General features: G+C 42.1%; 3 protein-coding genes across 12 annotated transcripts in view; all 3 read right to left on the reverse strand.

Annotated features, from left to right (window-relative positions):
- Positions 1–2,777: 2,777 nt before the first annotated feature.
- On the reverse strand, positions 2,778–10,376 carry LOC307255741 (uncharacterized protein; the record flags this gene model as incomplete). The annotated part of the gene is made up of 3 exons (XM_080034505.1): positions 10,240–10,376; positions 3,782–4,076; positions 2,778–3,205 (listed from the first exon to the last, which is right to left on the reverse strand). Exons 2-3 carry the CDS (start codon positions 4,047–4,049, stop codon positions 2,778–2,780), a joined length of 696 nt encoding a protein of 231 aa, XP_079890631.1. The 5' UTR covers positions 4,050–4,076; positions 10,240–10,376.
- A 3,189-nt stretch (positions 10,377–13,565) lies between these two features.
- Positions 13,566–14,941, reverse strand: larp6b (La ribonucleoprotein 6, translational regulator b; the record flags this gene model as incomplete). Its single annotated transcript, XM_080034023.1, has 3 exons — positions 13,566–14,540; positions 14,666–14,843; positions 14,925–14,941. The coding sequence occupies 3 exons, from the start codon at positions 14,939–14,941 to the stop codon at positions 13,566–13,568; spliced, it is 1,170 nt and encodes a 389-aa protein (XP_079890149.1).
- A 2,114-nt stretch (positions 14,942–17,055) lies between these two features.
- The window catches only part of ptprfb (protein tyrosine phosphatase receptor type Fb), a 167,921-nt gene continuing 161,524 nt past the window's right edge, over positions 17,056–23,452 (reverse strand). For all 10 annotated transcript variants that reach the window (XM_080034566.1, XM_080034565.1, XM_080034573.1 and 7 more), the window contains 4 exons: positions 22,431–22,556; positions 21,083–21,237; positions 20,362–20,497; positions 17,056–19,064 (listed from right to left, as the gene is read on the reverse strand). In XM_080034566.1, the coding sequence (XP_079890692.1) occupies positions 18,996–19,064; positions 20,362–20,497; positions 21,083–21,237; positions 22,431–22,556 (486 nt within the window). In that variant the 3' untranslated portion in view covers positions 17,056–18,995. The remainder of the gene's footprint in view (positions 19,065–20,361; positions 20,498–21,082; positions 21,238–22,430; positions 22,557–23,452) is intronic.

A 23,452-nucleotide genomic window follows, 5' to 3' on the forward strand; every position in this document is an offset into this window, starting at 1 on the left:
GTCGATGTATGAAAATCCGGACAAACTTTGTGCATGTGCATACACTGAAATAAGTAAGAAATCATGATTATTATCATTAATGATTCGAATTCGGACAGATTTTTAGGAATTTAATGATTATTTAGAGGTTGAGAAAGTTGTTTTGCTTATGAGGCCATTACAACATTTTGGCTAAACATTGGCATTGGAATTTTGCAAAAGTTGATGAAATAGGAGTAAATATTGAATTGTTTAGTAATGACTTTTAACTACGTATACATACATATTTAGGCTCTATTGAGTATTTCTGGCAGCAGGATGGTGTTAGGAATTGGACTCCAAAGAAACTACAATTCCCATATGGTTTTCTATGTTGGGAAGAAGCGTGTCTCGCAGCACAATGGTGCGGCTCACTGATGGGTTTTTAAACAGCTTTTGGACAACAGTGAAGTGCTATTTATGGCACAGAGGAATAAGCTGCATCAGGCTTTGGCCACACAGGCGATACTTCTTAGTAGAATCCATTTGTTGTTATTGTTTTGTGCTGTCATGGGATTTGTTGACAAGAACAAATAATATTACCACCTTAGCCTAATACAGAGGAGAAGAAGAAAAGCCTTTCTTCGCAACATTTTTCTTTTCTGTCAATACTTTGAAATGAGAATCTGTCCTGGTCACGTCCCTACTGATTTGTCTTGGCTGTTGGAGGGATCAAACTGTCTGGTCACAAGCCGTGTCTCATAAGCTTATGTCATCACCTCTCTTCAGTACATGGGCTGCTGAGCTGCTGTATAATAGATGATTCCAGAGAAGCTCACCGAGTTAGCCAGCGCCACTGAGAAATGTTTATGTTAGCATGACAAAGGTGTAGGGTTTTCATCTGCCAGATGGTTTATTTAATGTAATCGGATCGTCAACTTTCCCCACAGGGATCCCCTAACTTATTTCATTATAAACAGCATCTCCCCTTATAAGAGTTTTAATATTTTATTGATGTATTTTAAATACAATCTGAGTACAGAGAATTCGAGACCCAAAGATTGATAGTTTAGGAGCAATGATGAACATCCATACATCTGAAATTATGTTTATTCAGCAGTCAATATAGAATGTTAGATAAAAACATTTTTTGGCACAGTTGCTTAATGATACTAAGCTGTCCCGTTTCTGTGTGGTAATCTAAATAAATATGCAAAACCATAATTTAATTTCCAAATAAATACATAACTAAGATAAAGATGCACCGCATCCACACGCCACAATGCCACTCCTCTGGGAAAAGAAAACAAACAAAAAACACAATTTATTTTACTTCAGGCAAACAGTTGCAATGGGTTCCAAACAAGTAAAGGTGGTCGAACGTGAAAAAAAAATGCTTCATAATTCATTCCAATAGCTTATCTTCCTGTAAAACTCTACCAGGCAATACAATAAGGAGGCATTTGATGGGCCAATAAAAGGCTGTACTGTGGGCTTTGGATCAAAGTAAGTCATGGGTTCAATGGACGGGTGCGAACACATTTCTGGAAACAGACTCTACTTCAAAGATTGTTGTCTGAAAACTAAATAAACTTAAACCATTCTTCTCTCTTTCACATTTGAGATCCAGCTTTAGCTAAATGCTCTGATTGTAAACGTTCACAAACGAGATCCAGATATGATATGAAAGAGGTTTTTTCACCTGGGACTTGAGACGTGCTATGTTTATGAATTTGGTGAATTCATCATGCTTTGTTGAATTGACTTGTTGTGTTTTTGGCAATTCTTTAAGGAAAATACTTCCAGAGGATGATGGGTAAATACAACGCTGTTTTGTTTGGGGAAATGTGTAAAAAATAAATAAATAAAAAAAGAAGTAAAAGGACCATTTCTGCGAGTGTGATAAGTTATTCAACGTAGAGAGAAATGATGGGTTTTGAAAGAGGTCCTCATTGGTAATCTACACAACAACATTATACAAAACACAGTTATTTATAGGTGGGTATCAAAACTGGAGCTATAGAAAATGATTTTCTTTCATTGTCAAATTGGTATCAATAATGCGTTCTTTTACCTGTGTAATAACACTGCAATCAGTAACAATAATGCGAGCAGGGAAACAAGTCACAATGCCACGACCTGTGATAAAAAAAACAACAACTTAGCACACCTTTGACTCAATATACTTTCTGGAGACAGCTGATCACTAGACATTATCTTATGTCAAATGTAAAGTGTGCATTATGCGTGGTTTTAATTTTTTGCTTTATGGCTTTACTCATGGCTTAAAAATAGTTATGGGTTATTTATTTAGCCTGAAAGGGGGTTTAATGTCCCTTCAACTTATTGAAGTTAGTGCCCATGGATATGAAATGTAGTAACAGCAATAATCTAGTCCACCATAGCTCATCTATCGCATGGAGCTACTACTCAATGTAATATCACAAACATAATGTCGCTACATTGTTGTTACACCACAGTTTACAGTGTTACTACACGGATAAAAAAAGATAATAAAAACATTTCGGTATGAACAGTCATTTTCTGTTTGTCTTTTACATGAAATCCACACAAACGCAGCACTTGCTGTCCATGGGAATCAATTTTGCACTGACAGACGCCAAAAAATGTCAAGTCTGCCTGTCACAAAAAAAGGCTGCCTTTGGAGCAGCCTTAATCAATATAAGTCCTCCCCTGGAGTTTATATTCCATAGTTTATCTTTTAATAGCCTCCGTGTTCAACTGTTGTCCAACGGAGGCCGAGAGCAGCAAAGAAGAAGAAGAAGAAGAAAAAGGTGAGGAGTCCGTCTCTCTATGGGTCATACACACCCACAGCGCTTGGCAGACACATTCTGTATGGAGTGATACTGGCCCTCGTTGTCCAGGAAGGAGAAGATCTTTTCATAGGAGGTGGGCCGACAGCAGGGCCCGTTGCTGACCCTGTCCTTTCGGCCCTTCTCCCTGAAGCCCGACCGCACCATGTGCTCCATGGTCAGGTCATAGTTGTGCCGCTGGGCCTTGCAGTTGCCCGTGCAGTAGCGCAGCATCACTGTCTCATCGCTCTGGTAGCCCAGGCCCAGTTCACTCACAGTCAGCTCCAGCTCCCTCAGAGAGCAGGGCTTGGGCCGGCGCGCTCTTTTAGTCCTTCGGCTGTTGTCGTCCAGACGCTTCCTCCTCTTCCTGTCCAGCAAGGTCCCCACCACGTGCTGGAGCTCGCCCTCCGTGAAGCTCTGGAACATCATGGAAACTGGCACACGGAGAGAGAGAGAGAGAGAGAGAGAGAGAGAGAAATCAACATCAAAAAACCAGTGGTGGAGGGACTGTCTGGATTCTTGGAAATTTTGAAGGAGTGAATTCCCAATAATCAGATATGTCAACATGACAGATCGTCCACGGTGATAGCATTGTGTATTCGGCAGGATAATGTCGTGCGAAACGGAAAAACAAGATTTGAGTTTTTTTATCTGACATCATGACAGCTACAAACTGGTCTTGCCACCGTCAGTAACAATGTTAGAATTTCCATGGAGCCCATTTAAGTTGACGAATGCCTCTCAACGAGCCCACGCGAAACCATCAGGAGAGAGCTGGTGTTTATCATCCTTTCCTAAAAGGTTATAAAGGTTCCAATGGGTTCTATGCAGGGCAAGTGAGGTTGCTAATTGGCTGCTGGTTATTGCGAGAGAAATTAAAACCTGCTCTATAAACAACAAGTCAAGTACTAAAGTGTTCTGTCAAAACCACCCCACGGCAGCCCCCTTTTCACACGACACCTTATCTCAGCGCAGACGATGACAGGAAAAACAGTAACAGTTTATCTTACACTCTGAGAAGAGGGAGTTCATCTTGTCGGTAGAGCGGGTCCTCCGCTGAAGACCACCCGTCTGCCGGGGCGTTTCCACAGACGACGTGGGTGAGGTATTTGACGTTGATTCTGACAATGAATAGGGTCTAGACGAGGATGAAGATGTGTACGGGTGTCTCGTCTTGGGTTTGAACTGTCCGATAGTGGCCATGTTTCTAACGAGGAGGGTGGACAGGGCTGCACCACAGAGCACAAAGGCAAAAGTAGCACCTTTCCATAACTTCATCTTAGAACGTGGAGGAGCATTGAAACTCTGTTGAGAGAAAAAAGAAAGAAAAGGGGGGGTGCGGGGGGGCGAAAAAGGACAGGCGTCAGGCATGTTCAAACAATCACACCTCCAATCATGTAAACCATCTTTTCAACTTGTCCCATTAAAGCACAGGCAGATAACAATTTCAAGTTGTTATCTTTCTGTAGCTTTACATTGCTTTGACCTTCCCTTAAATCCACACCTCTCAACGGGCCTTTTATTTTACTGTCAGTTTACTTTTTTTCAGATCCAGTCGTCAGCTCATTTTCACTTTAAGTGGGTTCACCATCCGTGAGCTTGACATCTCTCACTGACACCTGAGAATGCAGTGTGTGTTTAATCGCTCCTGCCTGAAGAGGAAGAATCAGATTTTATTTTATTTTAACTGAAGGCAGTTTGGATGAGTTTTGCAACCCCCATGCCCCTTAGACACTCTTTAAAGTTTCGGCATCAACTTTTAGAAATACCTGATGTGAATGAGAACACAAGCTTCTTCTTTTCATTTCTGAAGAAAAAGATATTTCTTTTTTCAAACGTAAATGTTCCCGAAACATCCTTTCAAAGGGGGGAAATCCATTCCTTCCTAACCACACCTATTTGCAATGCTATGTATGAAAAGGCCTCGGCGAACATGTGTGTTTGTACATCCCTTTATCTTATAGCGCCCCTCCCTTTCAATAGGAAACGGCACCACAGCGACCATGAACCTCAATTTGGAGGAATTATACCGTTTGTCATGTCATGCCACATGCATTTGAAAAGCTTTAGAGACTCATGTCTTTGCATTTTTTTGCATCATGTCACCAGCGAGCAAAACATATCCCCAGAGCCGGAAATGGTAAACTGGCAGTGACTAACAGCAAATCCAGAGCAGCTTCACAAAGTGTTTCGCCAGACAGTATTCTGTCGTCTACGTACACAGGCTGCTGGAGTGTTTACAATGGGAGAAAAAATGTTACGTATCTTTGTCTGGTTTAACATAGAAACAAAGATCTGCAATGAATAACCTCTGGATGTTTGGACTGTTCCGCATGTGGTTCATTTTCTGCACATTGAAGACAGAAGGTTATGAAAAATGGTCGAAAAGTGGAAAACATTTTGGCTTCCTGGTGGAAATTTTGCAGAGACGTGAGAATAACTATAGGCAAATTCAGGCGGCGTCTGAGTGTTTTTGGACACCGCAGAGGAAAAATACAACGAATCTGCACACATGAATTGCAGTGGAAATAAACAGCACGTAAACAGGTATAACCAGTCCTATCAGTCAAAGCTTGACTCACTCACTCATAATTCCATATGAGTAAGAAGCCTCTGCACAATGAAGGGGTAGCGTGGTATCATTCGAAAGTCAAACATTTCAGCTAACAACCTCATTTCACACAGTGTGGAGCCGCAGCTCTTGCAAAATGTTCCTCAGCTGCACATCTGATTTTCACAGTTATATTTAATCACACAACATGATAGATGGAAGCCTGAGTGAAATGTCTCATTTTGTTTTTGTTGGTTCGACACCAACTTCTAACACCAGCAATTATACATTTCCAACAACAAAAAGAAAGACCCAGTTTGTTATGCTAGATGACAAAGGATGAGATCGCTGTTTTCTTATGCTATTGATAGGTCAGTTTGGGACAATTACTCAGCCTCACAGTTGACTGTTTCATACAGCCCGTGATACATCAAGGCCTGTTAACTTTATGGCTCGTCTTGATAAAACAATTAGCTCGTAAATAAAAAAAGGAGAAGCAGATCCTCGGATTATCTCAATGGAACTGACACTGAACACCGAAGCCTGGTCACCAAACGCTGATCTCATGTCTCTGAAGACACTTTGATTGTCATAATTGCTCCACTCAGAAACACATTAGTCCCATCTGCAGCCGATTGGCGCCAATAAAAGTGCCAGGGACCAATGTTCTGGCTTGTTCAGATGGTCACGATGATTAATCAGCACACACTTATAATATCCACCACTCGAACCCGCTCTTATGGATGTAAATATACAGATACTGATGGGGGGGGGGGGGGGAAGAAGGGGCACCTGTGTTTTTTTAGGAGAGCAACGGAAAAGACATGAATGAGTGGTCCCCCCTTCCCCGACAGGACAAATGCTGATGTTTTCCAGCAAACAGACAAGAGCAACTAGGCAGAGGATATAGTGAAACCCCCCCGAGGACTGTCCAGCAGAAGGAAAAGACATCCTCAAACTGAGACATAAAAGTGCAGATGAGCTGTAAAGACAACCGAGACAGCTCCCACACAGATGCAGCATGTCTCCTCCCTTACAATGCATCAGCTACTGATGTGCCCATGCATGCTCCTGTGTGTGTGTGTGTGTGTGTGGCTGTGCCTGTGTGTGTGTGTGTGTGTGTGGCTGTGCCTGTGTGTGTGTGTGTTTGTGTGCAGATAAAGGACCAAGCGAACATATGAGGCCCAAAACAAACACGGAAAATGATCCATTCACAAGAAGAAAAGACGAAGAAGTTAGTGTGCACACATGGAAGTTCTCAGTAGGATTCTGTCCGTTGGAGTGACAGTTCTTGTGAATATGAGGTATGAAGAAGAAAAGAACACCTGATGTTCTGCTGTCAGCCTGACCTAGCTACCGAGTGAAAACAGTCCCAGTGGAACTTTAACATGTTTGCGGCAAACCATGAAAGTGAACTGCCAAGCCAAGAATTCCAAAAGTCTGTCAAAGCCATTCCTGGGATACATATGTATTCTCCAACGCATCTATCACACAGTTGGAGACATATCGTCGACCCTCAACCCCAGGGCCTATTGTTGTGACTCAAAGATCGCATGATTTCCAAATGACAATGATAATAAAATTGATGTTTTCAAGAAATAATCGGGTCAGTGGCTGTGGCGCTGCTAAGCTGGTGGTAATGTAATTACAGCAGCATGGCGCTCGTGTCCTCCTATGCCTCCCCATTGCCAGAAGGAGACACCCACAACAGAATGCCACGGCCCTTATGGAAGAGATGAACCGGAGATCTGTCGAGAAAATGGGGTATAAGGGGCGTCTGTGGTTTAACACTTTTGAACCAAGCCGGCAGACAGGGGGTGCCTTATTGTCAGGCCTGCTCGGATCTTGACCAGTGTGACACGATCGCAGCGAGAGAAGATCACAGAAGAGAGTGAATGAAGAGCTTCTTTGTGCCAAAGAAAAGGCACAGATAACAACTTTTATGTCTCACCACCACCACTCTCTGTCTAGAATTTTGCTCCTATACATTCCCTAAATACAGCCTTTTCTGTCAGTCTGCCTGACTCACTCACTCTCCCTTGCTGTGACTCACAAACTCTCAAACGCACACACACACACACCCACACAAACACACAAATGCACGCAGCAGTAGCAGTTGAGTGGTTTCACTTTTCCCAGATCGACACCGGCTTGTGTAGAAATCAAGACAAATTCTGACCTTCCATTGTTGTCCAAGACACCCCACTTCACTTCAGGGGTGCACCCAGGCTCCCAATCCAGTTTAAATAACAGTGCTGCCTCTTAAAATCTAAAAATGCCCAAAAGAATAACCTTTGTGTATGTTCAACCTATGGCCTCTCTACCTATACAGAACATTGTCACCACGCTGTGTGTTTCTGCACAGCTCCACCCATGTGACCGGTTGGCTCTCTCTCTCTCTCTCTCTCTCTCTCTCTCTCTCTCTCTCTCTCTGCGTGCTACCTTAAACACACCCCATAAATACCTGCATTGAACAGATAACAGAGGAGCATAACAAACAGCGGGAAAGGCACCTACTGTGTTTGTTGCAAGAATACAAGGTGCTTTGGGGAGTCCTAGAGAGGCACTGTCTTGTCTTTTTCCCTCTTAAGTGAGCATCAGGAGGCCTGGGGACAGCTAGAGAGTGCTCGGGGAGGTAATAGGGACATATTCCAAAGATCAGGGCGGGATTAGCACTAATGCCTGCCGGCTTTATCTGCAGTCACGTGGGTTAACACCTGGCTGCAGAGTTGGTGGCGGAGCCCGAGCCTCGCTTAATGTGTGTGTGTGTATGTGTGTGTGTGTGTGTGTGTGTGTGTGTGTGTGTGTGTGTGTGTGTGTGTGTGTGTGTGTGTGTGTGTGTGTGTGTGTGTGTGTGTGTGTGCGTGTGTGTGTGTGTGTGTGTGCGTATGTGTTAATCCATCAGACACCTCTAACTCAGAGGTTAGGCCAGCATGCAGGGCCCAACGAGAAAGCACCAGCAGGCACTTCCTCTTCCTTTTCCTCTTCTTCTTCTTCTTCTTCTTCTAAGACATGTCTGGTTTTCAGTAAGAATAATGAAGAATAAAAGTTACGAGCTCACTTAGCAAGATTTGTTGCATTGGCACCCGGGGTGGGCCAAAAAGCTGTAAAATAAAGTGGATGTTCTGAGCCAGGATTGGCTGTTCTAAATCCAGCCCTGATTCTAATGCAACTGAAAAAGGCTTAAGTTAGACCGTGCTGTAATTTTGCTGGCCAACCTCCTTGGTTGGCTCGCGCTCTGTCACTCAGTAACCATAGGATAATTAAAACAAGCCTGTTCCTTGTTAGTGTGAAAGCTGCTGTTCATTATTTTGGTGAATAAAAAAAGGGAGGGGGGGGGGGGGGACATCTGTGGGAAATGGCAGAAAAATAGTGTTTGTTTTTTAACACATACAAATACTTAACATGCTTTTCACCTCCTGGCACTGGATGTAGGTGAGTTTTTAAAAATTTAATTTTTGGAGAGGCCTACTATCACATCTGATGGACTTATACAGATTAATCCAGTGACTTTACAGACTCGCACGGAGTCCCACAACTCAAAGCTGTTGCTGTCGGGGCGGCGTTAATGAGGTGTGAGGGGAAGACACACTTGCAGATTGCACATTTGACACATGTCCCAATTTGTCTGCCCTTCTATAATGGGAATTGTTGAGTCAAGGTATAGGTCTGACAGGCTTTTAAATAGGCTTTCTAACGGACAAAGAGGTTACATGAGGGTGGGAGGGGAAAGAACGTCACTGCGCCTCATCATTTTTTGTGTGTGAGCTCGGACAAGGAGAAAGGTAGGCTACTTTCTAAAGAAGAGTCTGTGAGCTGCTATTCTGGCTGCTAATCTGTCTATGCCAGATCCTCTTTTAACACAACAGCATTGCCTCTAAACCCATGTTAAACATGTTGATGTTGCTGTTACAAAAGGTTGACGGCCATCTGGCACACGCTGAATACCACTTTAAAATATGACCCACGCCAGCAAGCTCAAGCAAGTACAAACATCTCAAATATGATGACATTGTATGCTCTCCTCAGACGACTAACATTAATAAACTGCATTTTAGCATGAATCCGACAAAAAAAAGTAAAAAACTGCTGGTGAGGTGCATTGCATCATTTCGGCCTTCCCTTCCATTCCCTCCAGTTATGACCAGCTTCGGCAGGTTATGAAAGTTGAACGGCTCAATTGACTTCAGGCTTAACCTCCATGTGGCCCCTCGAGGCTCTGTTAGACACAGTATAATCTCTAAGTATGATATGGGCTTAGTGGGAAGGGATCATCACTTCAGTAAAATGCCCATAGTGAATATCAGAGCACCTCAAAGATTCAAAAGTTCAACTATTTTACCCAGCTCTCTCTTTAATTATTAACATAGCAAAGGCACAGCTCTGCAAACAAGGCAGGCGACCACCAAAAATTATGCAAGCAGAGAATGATCTGAAATCACTGAAATAAAGCAGTTCTCTGACCTTAGGGCAAAGGAAAGCCTGAAAGGTATTTAGAGAGCAATTACACATGATAATGAGGCAAACCACAATGTTGGCTAAGTGACAGGCAAAGAAAAATATTCCTCCTTCCCAAAACAAACCTGCCTGCGCGATGAGAACTTCAATGTTCAAGGTTCTGCAATGAAAATGATGATCATTTATTTTATTATTGTTGCTTTTCTTCCAAAAAGTGGCACACCCCCTTGTTTGTAACCAATGGTGTGTTCTGAAAACATTTCGTGACAGGCCCTCTCTGGCACTCTATACTGGCATGCCATTCCAGCAAGTGCCGCTTGTTGATACAGATAATCCCAACGTGTGTTTTCTGCCACTCGAGCACTTGTGCGAGGCATCCCCCTGTCAAGCGGCACCTAACGCCTCTCCCTCATAAGCTGGGCCGGCTTAAACCAACAAAAGGAGATGTGGTGTCCTTACCGTTCGGCCGGCTAATCCAGACTTAGCTGTGTGGTTGTCGTCTTCAGCTGACCTCCACAGGCAAGTGCTGGCTGGGTAAGTCCATCATCATCATCTTCACAGGCGAGCGGCGAGGGCAGGACTCCTGCTCGTTCCCCAGAAAAGCATCCCAGCTCCCGGGGCAAGTAAGGGAGGTGTCCCGACTTGAATCAGGTCCAGGGTAAACCGCCGTATTAATCTTCTATCATAGTTGCACTTCCATAGAACTCTTCTTTTAGGTTGCGAAGATCAAGATCAACATTCCACTGAACGTAAGAGTGCACGTCATGGCACTCAGGCTGATCCATTCAACAACAAAAAAGAGAGGAGAAGTCGTGTGTTTAGAAAAAAAGCCCCCCAACTTGACTTGGCATCTGGTTCACCTCAGAAAACTCCTGTCACCATACAGCAGTGCTGGTTCTCCCTCAACCTGGGCCTGAACCCTGAAACGTATCAAAACAGAGGTACAGTGTCATATCACAAAACAGATCTGACATATGCCTTAACTTTGAGTCCATCTGTTGTGAGACTCCTTCCACTTCATATCACTTTATCGCCATACAAAAGTACTGTTGAAATAAAAGAGTATATCCTCATATCCTTACCCCCTTTTCCAATATGTCGTCTCTTGGGCTCCAAAGCAGGGAGCTATGCGGCTTGAGAAGATGGGTTATGGTGAGGAGAGCAAACGTGGTTAGTGTGAGTGGAGCACAGAGCTTCTCTGATGCCTCTGCTTTGCCTCTCTCTCTCTCTCTCTCTCTCTGCCCCCCTCCACCTCCAACTGTTGCTCCTCCTCCTCCCTCCTCCATAGTTGTGCTTGTGGGCCGAGTCGGATTACTCCTGACATGATAATCTCCCTGGCTCTAGCTGCAGGAGCGCTAAAGGATGCTTTGGCCCGATGCAAAAGGGCTTACATTCACCTTCTGCCGCAGGAGAGTCTGCCTTCTTAAGTGGACGACTGGTAATAGCCTCAATTGGGCAGATCGACGAGGGTCTGCCCAAGCAATTTCCCCCTCAATCTTTTAGGGAGAGGAATTAAGAAAGTTCACAATTGGTTTAAACGGGGATAAAGCAACAATAAAGCCCGATTGTTGGATTAAATTGGAATTATCACAGGCGGAGGTATTTCATGAGGATTCAATCTACACTTGGCTGGAGATAAAAACAAAGCAGTGCTGTGTTGTTGTTGTTGTTGAGAATGTCACGTTCACGTCTCCATTACAAACCCCAGTGTGTTTTAGGCCTTTGAGCCTCTATCGGCAAATGAGGAGCAGATGGTTGTGCTTTTGGAAGGTATCAGGCGCTCCAGACTGCAATCTAAATAAATACCCCATCCGCGGGGGAAATGCGTCAGGTGTGGGGTCAGTCCTGTATAAACAAAGGCCGAGCGGTTTGCGAGTGAGGAGAAGCATGAGGGAGAAGGGGAGATGAGCAGGGAGATACACAAAGTCTTACAGGTGCTGTTTAGGAGCACAAGCCAGTTCCGATAAATCTACAGCTTTGATGGTGTCAGAAATGTGTGCTCGGAAGCCAAAGATGTTGAAATGAAGTGTCCATCTCTGTCTGTGACTATTCAGCGTCACATCAGGAAACAAATTATTAGCTTACAAATATCTCATTCTGAAGCCATGAGTCATGCCGGTGTCCTCGGGCCAAATTATACACAAATCACGCTTTGCAAAAAAGCTCCAGTCAGTGAGGAAGAGATGTGGCCAAGCAAGCGCTACATTTCTAGGACTTCAAATTCCTTCTGTGTTGACGAAGAGAAAAAAGAGGGGAAAACCGAAAGCATTTCAACCCAAACTTCGTCTTATAACAAAACATGCATGTTGATGGATATTCTAAGGCTGTTATCACAGTGACCCAAAGTGTAGGTTCCATGCAAAGTTTGAAGCGAAGCCAACACAAACTCTCCTTTTCACACCAGCTTGAACCAGTCAGTGCCGACCTCGAGGATACAACTGTGCCACAAATCAAGAGGGGATTAGCGCTTTATTACACGCTGGGAATATTTTGGTGACAGTCAGCAGGTGCAAGAATCATTCAGATTCCTCTCCCACCCAAGAAAATAAGAAAACATGAGAATTATTACCACTAACGTGTTTGACATGCAGCCCAATCATTGGCCCGAGGAGCCTATGTAACTACCTAATCACTTCCAGTTAGCTGGGGATATCGTGCATGTCTGCCCTTGAAAAGAAACCATAAGCACAGAAACATTTCCTGACATCTTCTTTATACATATTGCTCACAGATGTGTAACAGTTTTAACAGAGCAGCCTCCACTTACAGTAAAAGCCCAACAGCTGTTAATTGCTAAATCAAGTCTGAGACAATTAGAGTGCAACACTTGATCTGTATATGCACAGTCTCACTAAGCAGCAGAGATTGCATTAGTCACCAGGACGGTCTGACATGCTGCGTATACAAGAGAGGGGGAAAAAAACAAAGCATGTTTCCAATTTGAATATGAAAGATTCCCATACACATCGGCTTGAGTCTTTTCCCAGTGGGCGTGGAGGAGTGAAAAAACACATTTTGTTTAAGTTCGGGCAAGATTTTAAGGAAGCCCTCAATCAGTAAGACTATAAACACACCATTCCAGTCGAGGTGTTGTTAAAAAGACTGGAAGTAAGGCGCGAATGTCTTGCACAAGATGTGGTTCGATGATTGGACTGGTAGCCTTGAGCCAGATGTCACTGCAGCGAGTGGAAAACTACTTTTTAGTGAACCAAAACCTAAACAGGCATTTGTCAACGAGGGCTTTTTATTCTTAGCTTTTCATGTTGAAAGAGAATACGTCTTTCTCTGAGAAAGTGCTAACAAGGTAAATCCATCCAGACCCAAGAACAAATATACAATGCAATTTGCTGTTGTGACCTGAGGAGCTGAGGCCCCATGGCACAGAGGACACTGGCGTTTAAAACAAAATGGCATGTGTGGATTATTTTTACTCCAGCACCCTTACACCTCAGTTTGTGTAGAAATGTATACATCCAGCTAATATGTGTTGCAGTCTACTTACATGCAATGCAGTGTATAATACTTAACTACAGCTGGACAAGTAGGACAAAGTCATTGTTTAAAAGAACACAGTTGTGAACACAGCTAAATGCTGCCCCCATCTGTCAATGATTCACAACTACAGTTAACGCTGAATAAACAATATCTACAGCAAAGAGATGACAGAAAGTAAGCAGCTTTTGTAATTTCATGTAAAAAATATTTTATTTGATTAATCTGATTTTTGATTTTTTTTTTCTTCTTTTTCTTTTGTAGTGTGTTGTTTCTTGGCAGATCTGCCATTGTCATTTGACAAAGGTGGAATTAGTCCACCCATGGGAGAGTTTGATCTCTTCCTGCTGCAGTGGCTTCCCTCTGCTCTGAAAGCCCTTGCTGCCGTCAGGTCCGATGGGCTGACGCAGCACTCTATGCATCAGGCAGAGCGCGTCCAGGTGACTGGCCACCTTGGAGTTTAATACACTGGCTGCAAATTTGCGCCTCAGCACCCACGGGCTCCGAGAATGATCTTTATCGCAGTCTCCAGAGCCCCAGCTCATCCTGCTGAACCTGTGATTCAGCCCGGAGAAGGACTGGCCGCTGCAGCCCGTGGTGGACACCTGCTCAGCGGTTCTTTGCACTGAGTTATCCATAGACTCTTGTGAGGCCTGAGATATGTTGGGAGTCTCGTCAGAAACTTGAGCCGGCAAAGAAGAAGGTTCCTCCTGCATTGAATCCTCTGATGAGATTTTGAGTGGATTTTCCAGGGATTTCCCACATTGGTCCTTGTTGTTTTCCTCTGAAGATCCATCCTTGGAGATGTTGTGCATGGACTGGAATCCCAGAGGTACCACGCACATGCCCTGGCCGTTGGACTTCTCCTCTTCTGCTTTCAGGACGCTGTGGGCCTTACGAACCGCCTCCAGGTTATCAAACTTCACCACGGCACACAAGCGTTGGCCCAGCTCTTTGTGGCGCTTGGCGTAGCACTGAAGCTCCTTGGGAAGCTCTTGGCCAGGATACAGGGTCCACAGCGAGGTGACACTGCCATGAGCGCTGAACTCTTTGAAGATCCTATCAGACAGGCCTTTGTCTTCTTCTTCTGTGGTTTTCTCCTCTGGAAAGTTCCAGGCGAGGAGGAGCTTGCTGGTGGCGGAACACAGCAGCCATTTTGGGAGCGGCTCTTTCCGCCTGACTTTGGTGCATTCGTCGTTCACCTCCAGATGTTCCGAGTACTCCGCTCCCGCCAGAGTCATGTACCAGTCTGCGGTCAGGACCTTGATCTGTGTGATAATCAGTGGCAACCTTAGCTTTATTTGAATGACATTGGATTGTTTATATTCAAAATGATGGAATGTAAATAACACAGAAAGCACATGAAATCTTGCTTTTTCTTTTGTAGGGTTACCTTCTTCAAACAAGTGAGGAGCTTGAGACTGACGTAGCCCTGCTTGTTCTTCTGCACATGTTTCAGCAGGAAGCCGTCCTCTGCCAAGTGGCTGTTGGAGAACAAATCCTCCAACTGAGCTTTAATCTTCAAGCAGAGCAAGTCACCTTCACGCTCTTCTTCATCTTGGGCAGTTTCTCTGCAAAAACATAAACATAAATCAGCATCATGGTACACTGCAATGTACATTAGTTTACCACATGTATTGTAATCTCCTTACCCAATGGAATAACTCATGGTATCGCCCAGGGATAGCAACAGGTTGCTGAGCTGCGCTGCCGCTTGAGCAGTTGCTGAGTCAGGTAGAGAAAGATATCAAGGAAAAGCAGCAGTCTAGATAGAGTCAATACCACTGAAATTAGAAAAAATGCCCCTTGTCAAGGTTTGTACAAGCACAATGATGTCAGCTGGTTCTGTGGAATCCAAAACAACTTTTTTGTAAAATGCTAAAAGAAAATTCTACATTACACAACACCACCTCTACCACTATCTGATACTACAGCTTTGAGCAAATGTACTCTTCCAAACGTGTTAAAAAAAGAAAATCTAAAAGAACTATATTGAAGTCATAAACAGAATATTATCGTCGCTAAAATGACTGCAATAACAAAAATATATTGCTATTACTATCAGTAAAGAAAAGAGCAACAAGATAGTTGAAGGCATGAAGTTCTGCAACTTACAGAGCTAAGTGCACATTAAAGCTGTGTCTCAATTCATAGACCGCGTCCTTCAAAGGATGCGGCCCCTAAATTGGGACACAGCTTTAGATGAACATAATAAGTATATTGCGGGACTCCCTAATACACCATATATAAAGCAGATCTAAAGTATACAATAGCAGCATTTATAATACTTTATATCTAGCTTCATATGCTTAGTGTGTGTGAGCATTTATCATGAAATAATTAATCCTTTTCACCATGTAACTGTTACTGCATGTATCATTACCACATGCTATAACAACACATCCTTCACTTGCATGAGAATGTGCACCTCGTTAATTTCTGTTAAAAATATGAATATACAACCTTAATCCCTTACAGGCTTTTCCACAGTTACAGTCATCTTAATTTGTCTGCTCAGTTACTGCTATGGGACATATACAAGCAGTGTGAGAAAGTTATTGATGGGGAGGAGTGAGGAAAACCACCAAAAAAATAAAAAATAATAATTTAATTAAATATTTTTGACTGAACAAGCAGCAATTTCAAAGTGAGATAAAATCATCTAAAGTTGTAATAGGATAATAATTTAAGGTTCAAAACCCCAACAAACCTGTTATCAGACATGTATGGGTTTAGTTTGATCGGATTTCTCCATGGCAACAGAAGAAAACAACCCAACAACTGTCTTCAGACTCTCTCCCTCATTCACCCAATGTACTATATAATAACTGCAGTGTGTAGAATGTTTGGGATTTTTTTGTTGTTGCAATAAGTAGCCTATTTAACTCTACAGTGGCCACTAAACTGAGGTCTCAGACATCATCAACACCATTGTGTGTCGTTACTGACAGGTATATCGTTCCCTTTGGGGATTAATTAAGTATTTATCTACATGACTGTATTTTTTTACGTGCCATTGATACATTTTTATTCCATTGGGATAATTTTTGATAGCTATGTAAAGTTGCTACATTTTACACTTAGAATTTGGACATTGGGTATGGTTTAAATATTGGACATACACTTACTCGAGTTTTCTGCTTCATCAGGACTGTGTGGATTTGATTTGACAGTAGTGTCTCCATGGCAACATAAGCAAACAACCAAAGAACATATCATTAGATTCTGATTGGTCCCTGGAAATATGGGACATTTGCCCACTTCAAACCACACAGAAAAACACAATTAGGCCTACAAAAATTATCTTTGGTGAAATGAACTTAATGACATAATTAGTGATGACAACTGAGCAAACTGAGATGTAGAAAGGCTACTGGTAGATCTGGAGACAGTATTATTTTATCAGAAATAATTCTATATTTTGGAAATAACAATGTGTGTATGGTGGAACCCATCACCCATACAGTGAGAGGCTGATCATAAAATTGGTTAAGGTTTCAATAAATAAATAAATGTAAAAATTCATAATTCCTTGCTATATAAAAATGTACACACTTTCAAGTATCCAATCATTAAGTGGCATCATTGCAACTAAGGAAGTCCTTTGAAATGCCTTGAAATAAAGGACACATGATAATACATTATAGTGGAATAAAGAAATATTTGGGGCAGAATAAGGGCAAAATGCAAAAAAAGAAAAAAACGTGTGCTATAAAAGATTTAACCATCACATTTAGTAAACGACAGGATGAAGAAATGAAGCGTCACAGGCTGGGATTTGTACAAAAACCCAATTATTTAACTTTATTAACATCAATGTTTTTTCATCAACAGTTTCTTTTTAAATTCCAGTTCTTTATCAACAAATAGAAAACAGACTGTGTGTACAACAGATCGAACCCCTACAGCACTAAGCATTCACAAGGTAAAAATGAACATTATAGTTTTTCGCCAGCGCTTTCAAGTCCCCCCTCCCTCTCTCTCTCTCTCTCTCCCTCCCTCCCACGGCCTCTTCCTCCTTTTCCACCATCTGCACCACATGGTTTAGGACTCTGGTTTCAGACACTCCCCTCCTTTAGCGCGCGTGGGAGAAGATGTGTGCTTGAGTAGTGCGATGGAGTGAGGAGTTGTCCATTCTGATGGGTGAAGTGGGGTGGTGTTGGGGGGGGGGGGGGGGGATTGTGCTGTTTTTCCTCATTGGGACGGTCATCCAGCTGTCAAAGTTACTATGATAGTACAGTAGATACAACGGTGTTTTTTCCATTAATACACACTCTAGGACAGCAGGCTCTCTGCGGTCCCTAGGGTTGGTAGATCAGCAGAATGAATCCTTTTTAACAATATACCTTTGAAGCTGTGTATATATCTATATGTAATTGTACATATATATAATCAATCATAATTATATATATATATTTATAGTTCTATTTCTGTATAAAATAATATCAGGTTTCAGTCCAAAGGGCTGAGTCTCTCTCTCTCTGGTAGGAATGGTTGATTCTGTACAGGTGCCAGCGTTCATGGCTCTACTCCTCGGCCCGTATATGAACCACTTGCCCGCTCCTTTCCATGGGTTCAACATCCAGCAAACGGAGCAGGCTACTGGGCAGCGAGGAGATGGGAGGGACTTGAAGAGCAACAAGATTCAGAGATCAGGGAGTTTGATTTTGTGTCAACTGCCCTTAGGGTATAAAAGTCTGTTTTCCTCATGTAAGTCCTCGCTGTGGAGTATGAAGGCCTCAATGCCATAGGCTTCTGAACAAAACAAAAACAAAAAAAGGTAGAAATCATGTGCTTTCCATTTCTGTACACCTGATTTAGTCTCTTGTAAGCTAATTCACCTTTTGTTTTTTGTTGTTTTATAACTAGCTACCGCCTTTACATAAGGACAAACCTTAGCAAGTGTGTGTGCTCTGAAATCAATTTTGTCAAGTTGATTTTTTTTTGTCGAAAACGGCAAGTGACAAGGCAATTTTCTGAGTTATTGAACTGAGTAAGACCAAAAAAAACAATGCTTACAACACATAATATGAATAAAACAATAATGTAATATGAAAAGAAATCTGACAGCAGCTCAGAGAACAGTGGTCCTCCTGTATTAGTATCTAGGAACGTGTTAAAAATACATGTTCCTTGTGCTAAAGTACCCTAAAGTAAAAACAAAAGAAAAGTACCGATTATGAAAATAATGCACGCCCCAGTCTGGGCAGTTTAAGACAAAAGAAAATGTCTGATGTTAAAATGATTATTAAAAACAACAAAAATACTAAACAATAACATTTTGACATAATGAATCATAATATGGAACAATAAAATTAACATAAAATCAGAGAGAATGCTCTCTTAGTGCTACCAGTAGCCTTTGACAATCAGGGAGGTTTGGCTTCGACAGAGCAGAGAGGCGAGTCTGCCGGTCTGCGCTGTCGCATCTGTACACGAGTTGTCATATTTGTCATAGTCATTGTAAATGTTCTTTTTATTATTTTTTTAAAGCAAAAAATCTCATGTGGTTGTTGTTGGTTAAGTTGGCGTGGATCTCTGTGATTGGTTGAACCCGTCGCCCGGGTTCTGCAAGCGTGTCCCTTTCTCCTCCCATCCGGTAGCTGTGAGGGACGGGGGGGGGGGTTTTAGGGTTGGGAGTCAAGTGAATGGATGGTGGCTGAGATGGGACACTTGGCACACTCCTGAGAGGTTTGACCAGGGAGGCTTCTCGGTGGGAGTGGTTATGTTGCATAGTGGTCAAAGCTCCCCAGGTATTCCAATGCTGCCCTGTAGCACAACTGGTACTGGTCCTGGAAGAAAAAGAAGACATTTCAATTAGAACATCTGTAGGTACAGTATGTCTGAAATATCACATATAGTACATTAAAGGTACAGTGTGTAATAAAATTAATATTTTGTTGTCATCTAGTAGTGAAAGATTTCGATTGCAACACTCCCTAACCAGTCCCATTCAGATAATTTACAGAAGCTACGGTGGCCTTCTTTCCACAATATCAATGGATGAGATGAAGCTGTATTTTGTATTTTTTTCTATAGAACTTCTTCATCTTTCAACAGGTGCATTTCCGGCGGACACACACTATATACTGTATAAAAATACACAAGGCCGTTGTGTTTGTCCGTTCTGTGATACTGTAGAAACATGGCGCCACGCCCAGTTCCTTTGTTGATATACGGCTCATTCATAAGTAATTAAAGAAACAACTGCTTTTAATGACAAGTGATTATACAATAATTAAATCCTACTTATGAATACTATATTCTATTTCCACCAAGCCTAAGCCTCTTGTATACATGAGATCTACTGCATGTCCTGGAAGAGAACCTTCTAGGCTTATTACATTTGTTTCTCCTGTTTGTACTGGGAGTTTTTTCTTATCTGTTTAAGGGTTTCATCTGTACAGATTGTAAAGCCCCTAAAGACAAGTAATACAGTAATAGAGACATTGGGCTATACTGTATAACTATGGTCAGCTTGACTTGACTCCTTGTATTTGCTTTTCAGATGATGATATCATTTTGTAATATCCCGTACATGATGTGTGGTGACCGTGAGCTTAACCATCATTATTATCTTGGTTTCAATAAGTAAAGCTAGCACATTGCCAGAAACAGTTTGTTCATGTGAACCTAAGTAATAAAGTGACTAGACTTTCTCGGACTGTAGCATACAGGATTCCTTATACTAAAGGTTCAGATAAAATGACGTTTCCTGTGTCAAGGTAATCTAATTTATAATTTTTATTTTAAAATGTTAATTTGCTCATATAAATTCAAAACATGACCGCCTACTTTAATATTCTGGTTAAAGTGCTTCGCCTGCTTGTTGTATAATGTATTTATTAATTCTTAATTTGAGGAATATTTGACACTTGACCTCTGTGATAGCACCAGATGAGTTTGCTATGAGATTTAATGAAGCTCCTCTAAAATCCACTAAAGACAATTTTTTTCAGTAAGTTATAAATGGACACTTGAGATAAAAGTTTACACCCTTAAAAAATGATACGATAGGCCTATTGAACATGACTAGCCTCCTGTCACTGTGGTATATATTGAGTGTGAACGTTGGCCCACTGTTCTTACCTCTGTCTGCACCATGGCAGGCCGCTGGGTGCGAAGTGTCTTCACTGTCTGGAAGAGGTCGACCACGCCTTCGTACCTCATCCTCTCCAGCACAATGCTGAGCGTGATGAAGACTCCGGTCCTGCCAACCCCGGCACTGAGGAGCAAAACAAATTCATTATTATTCATAATTATGTTACATATATGTAGACTAGACAATATATCACTTTGGTGACTTTAATCTTCAAAATGTATTGTACTTTGGCAAAATAATTCAAACTGTTCTGAATAGGTCCAGAGAATCTAAGAATGTGGTTTTATCCATTAAAATACTAATTGTTGTCGCATTTAAAAGAGTTTTGACAAAAAAAATAACAAAAATGTACATATGTATGTCAGTCAGGTATACCTAATAATCTGGCAACTGGGTGTACATTGTGGAAATGTTTTTATACTTTGAAATAACATTTAAATCTAATTTTCCACAAAGTATGATCTGAAGAATCAGTGCAGACAATCACAAGACATTTGGTTTTCATATCCGCCATTATCTCAACTGCTTGTACTTGATTATACGCAACTTGAGACTGCGGAGAGAATTTTAAGAACTCTGCTGCTACATAATAAAAATCCGAACAGTAAAATTTGAAAGCGGGTATAAATTCCCGAAAGAGCAGTCATCCTTTATGCCAACAAGTTTGTGTTCATTTTATGATTAACATGTGCCGTATTCCCTCCTCACCTGCAGTGTACAGTGATTGGTCCATCCTGTCCAAACTGTTCCTTGGTTTTGTGCACTTGCCCAATGAAATCAATGAAGCCTTCTCCAGTTTTTGGCACTCCCTGCTCGGGCCAGTCAGTGAACTGGAATTGGCGGATTGTTCTGGACTGGCCGTCCTATAGGGCAAGGAATAAGGTAAAGTTAAGTACATACAGGAAGTAAACTGAGAAGAAGCAAAAGTGTACAGTATACTGTGTGTGTGCATCATTTAGAAATATGAGCTTTCTGTGATACTTCAATCAATCTCTATGCTGTAATTTGCAGTTTGGGCTTCACAAATCTCCCTCCCTCTTTGGCTTTTGCTCTATTATGAACTCAAAAAAAGAACACCATGACACAGCTTCTCAGTCAAGGTCTATGAATACCGTAACCCTGCTGGTTTTTACTGAAGCCATCTAATCAACTAATTTACACCCGGGGATGCAATAATAAAGCATGGGCAAATTAAGCGTTTTTGTGCGTGTAAGGGGAGTTAACTTCAATATCTATCAGTCTTTCAATGCTCATATTGTGTGTATGTGTGTGTATGTGTGTGTGTATAAACGCACACATAAATATATATACACACACAGCTACGTACACAAACATATATGTGAAAGAGGGAATGGATGTGGGATTATAGTGTTGCTGTGCGGTGGGCCTTGTGATGACAGTAAAGTATATTTATAGCCCATTGAAACTACTGCATCACAGGGAGTTGCAGCACTGGCCCTCGGGGATTGAAGGCTATGCTTTTCATGTATTTTCACAGTGATCTCGAAACACACATACACACAAACGCGCACGCACGCACGCACGCACGCACGCACGCACGCACACACACACACACACACACACACACGCACTCACACACGCACACACTCTCAATCCATAGAGCAAGCACACTGTTCGGGTACATATGCTTGTTGGTGCATTCACTTGATGTCAACTTGTCAGTAGAAATAACACAGAAGGTGTTCTGATCATCTCTACCTTGTAATCACAGTCGGTATAATACTTTCCACTTTGTGTGACTGTCAGTATTTGTGCGAACAACAAAAATTAAGATGGATTGGATTTGTATGGTTGTATTTTTGTACCAATGCAAATTCCAATCCATTCTCATCCCTCCAAAACAACCCATGACATACACACAGACAGAGGTGAACACGATAACGCACGCACGCACGCACGCACGCACGCACGCACGCACGCACGCACGCACGCACGCACGCACGCACGCACGCACGCACGCACACACACACACACACACACACACACACACACACACACACACACACACACACCCACAGAGATGAATCCAACATACCCTGGCATCTGTGACTTTGAACTCTCTGAGGATGTACTGGGGCATGTTGTACTCAGCCATGGGATCCACCACAAAGTACTGGTACCTGGCTGAGCGCTCTGCTGGCCAGTACTGATGGCACTTCTCCTGCAATAGAAAAAGAAGGCAACATTTTAAATACCTATTGAAGTTGAAAAATCTTTTTCCAAACACGTTCAGGAGAGAGTTATCATTAGTCGGGGTTGAGTCATTTGGAGTCACGAGAAGGCTCTGTGCTTACAAAGGAAAAATGGAAGAGAGACTAATCTAATTGTTTTTGAAATATTGTCTCATTCATCTTAGGCGGAAATACATTTACATAATTTGTTTGTGTTCTTAACTACAGCGATAAAGTGCTCAGGACTCTTCTTATTCTTCATCATAAACAGTGATTATGAATGAGATGGTGATTGAAGCTGTAAAATGCAGATTACTACTGTCCGAATCAAACACATATTCACAAAAGCCATTTCTTAAAATGTCTAACAACTACATGTCAGATTCACTCCCAGTTTTCTAGTGCTTAATCTCCACCGACATTCCTCAAGGTCACTGCTGATATTTCGAAACTCAACCCTAAACTTTTGTTTATCTAAAGTAGCAAGAGTGTTATTATAAATTTAGTGTATGTTTGAAAAAAGTCCTGCCCAAGAAAAATAACTAAATCAATATTTAGCTCCCTTGTTTCCAAAAACAGATCCCATTTTTTCATATAGTGTGATGCAGTCATGCAGAAAGGGGAAATTATTAGTATGCTTGGAATGCAACCCATTATTGACAAATATGACACAGTGGCAAGTTAGTTTTAACCGCAGATGCATTCCAGCCATATGGTTGATAAGGAAGTTAACTTTCAACCAAAGTTACTGTTGTGGGGTTGGAATAAATTAATATTTGAGCAGTGTGACGCAGTATCTTTGCTGAGCCGACCCAGCCCAAAAAGATTGTTATCAATCCTGGGAAAGAATGAAATATCTTTACAGGCGGCAGTATGAATTTATACA

The sequence above is a fragment of the Ammodytes marinus genome (assembly GCF_949987685.1).
Source record: "Ammodytes marinus genome assembly, chromosome: 9".
Lineage (NCBI taxonomy): Eukaryota > Metazoa > Chordata > Actinopteri > Uranoscopiformes > Ammodytidae > Ammodytes > Ammodytes marinus.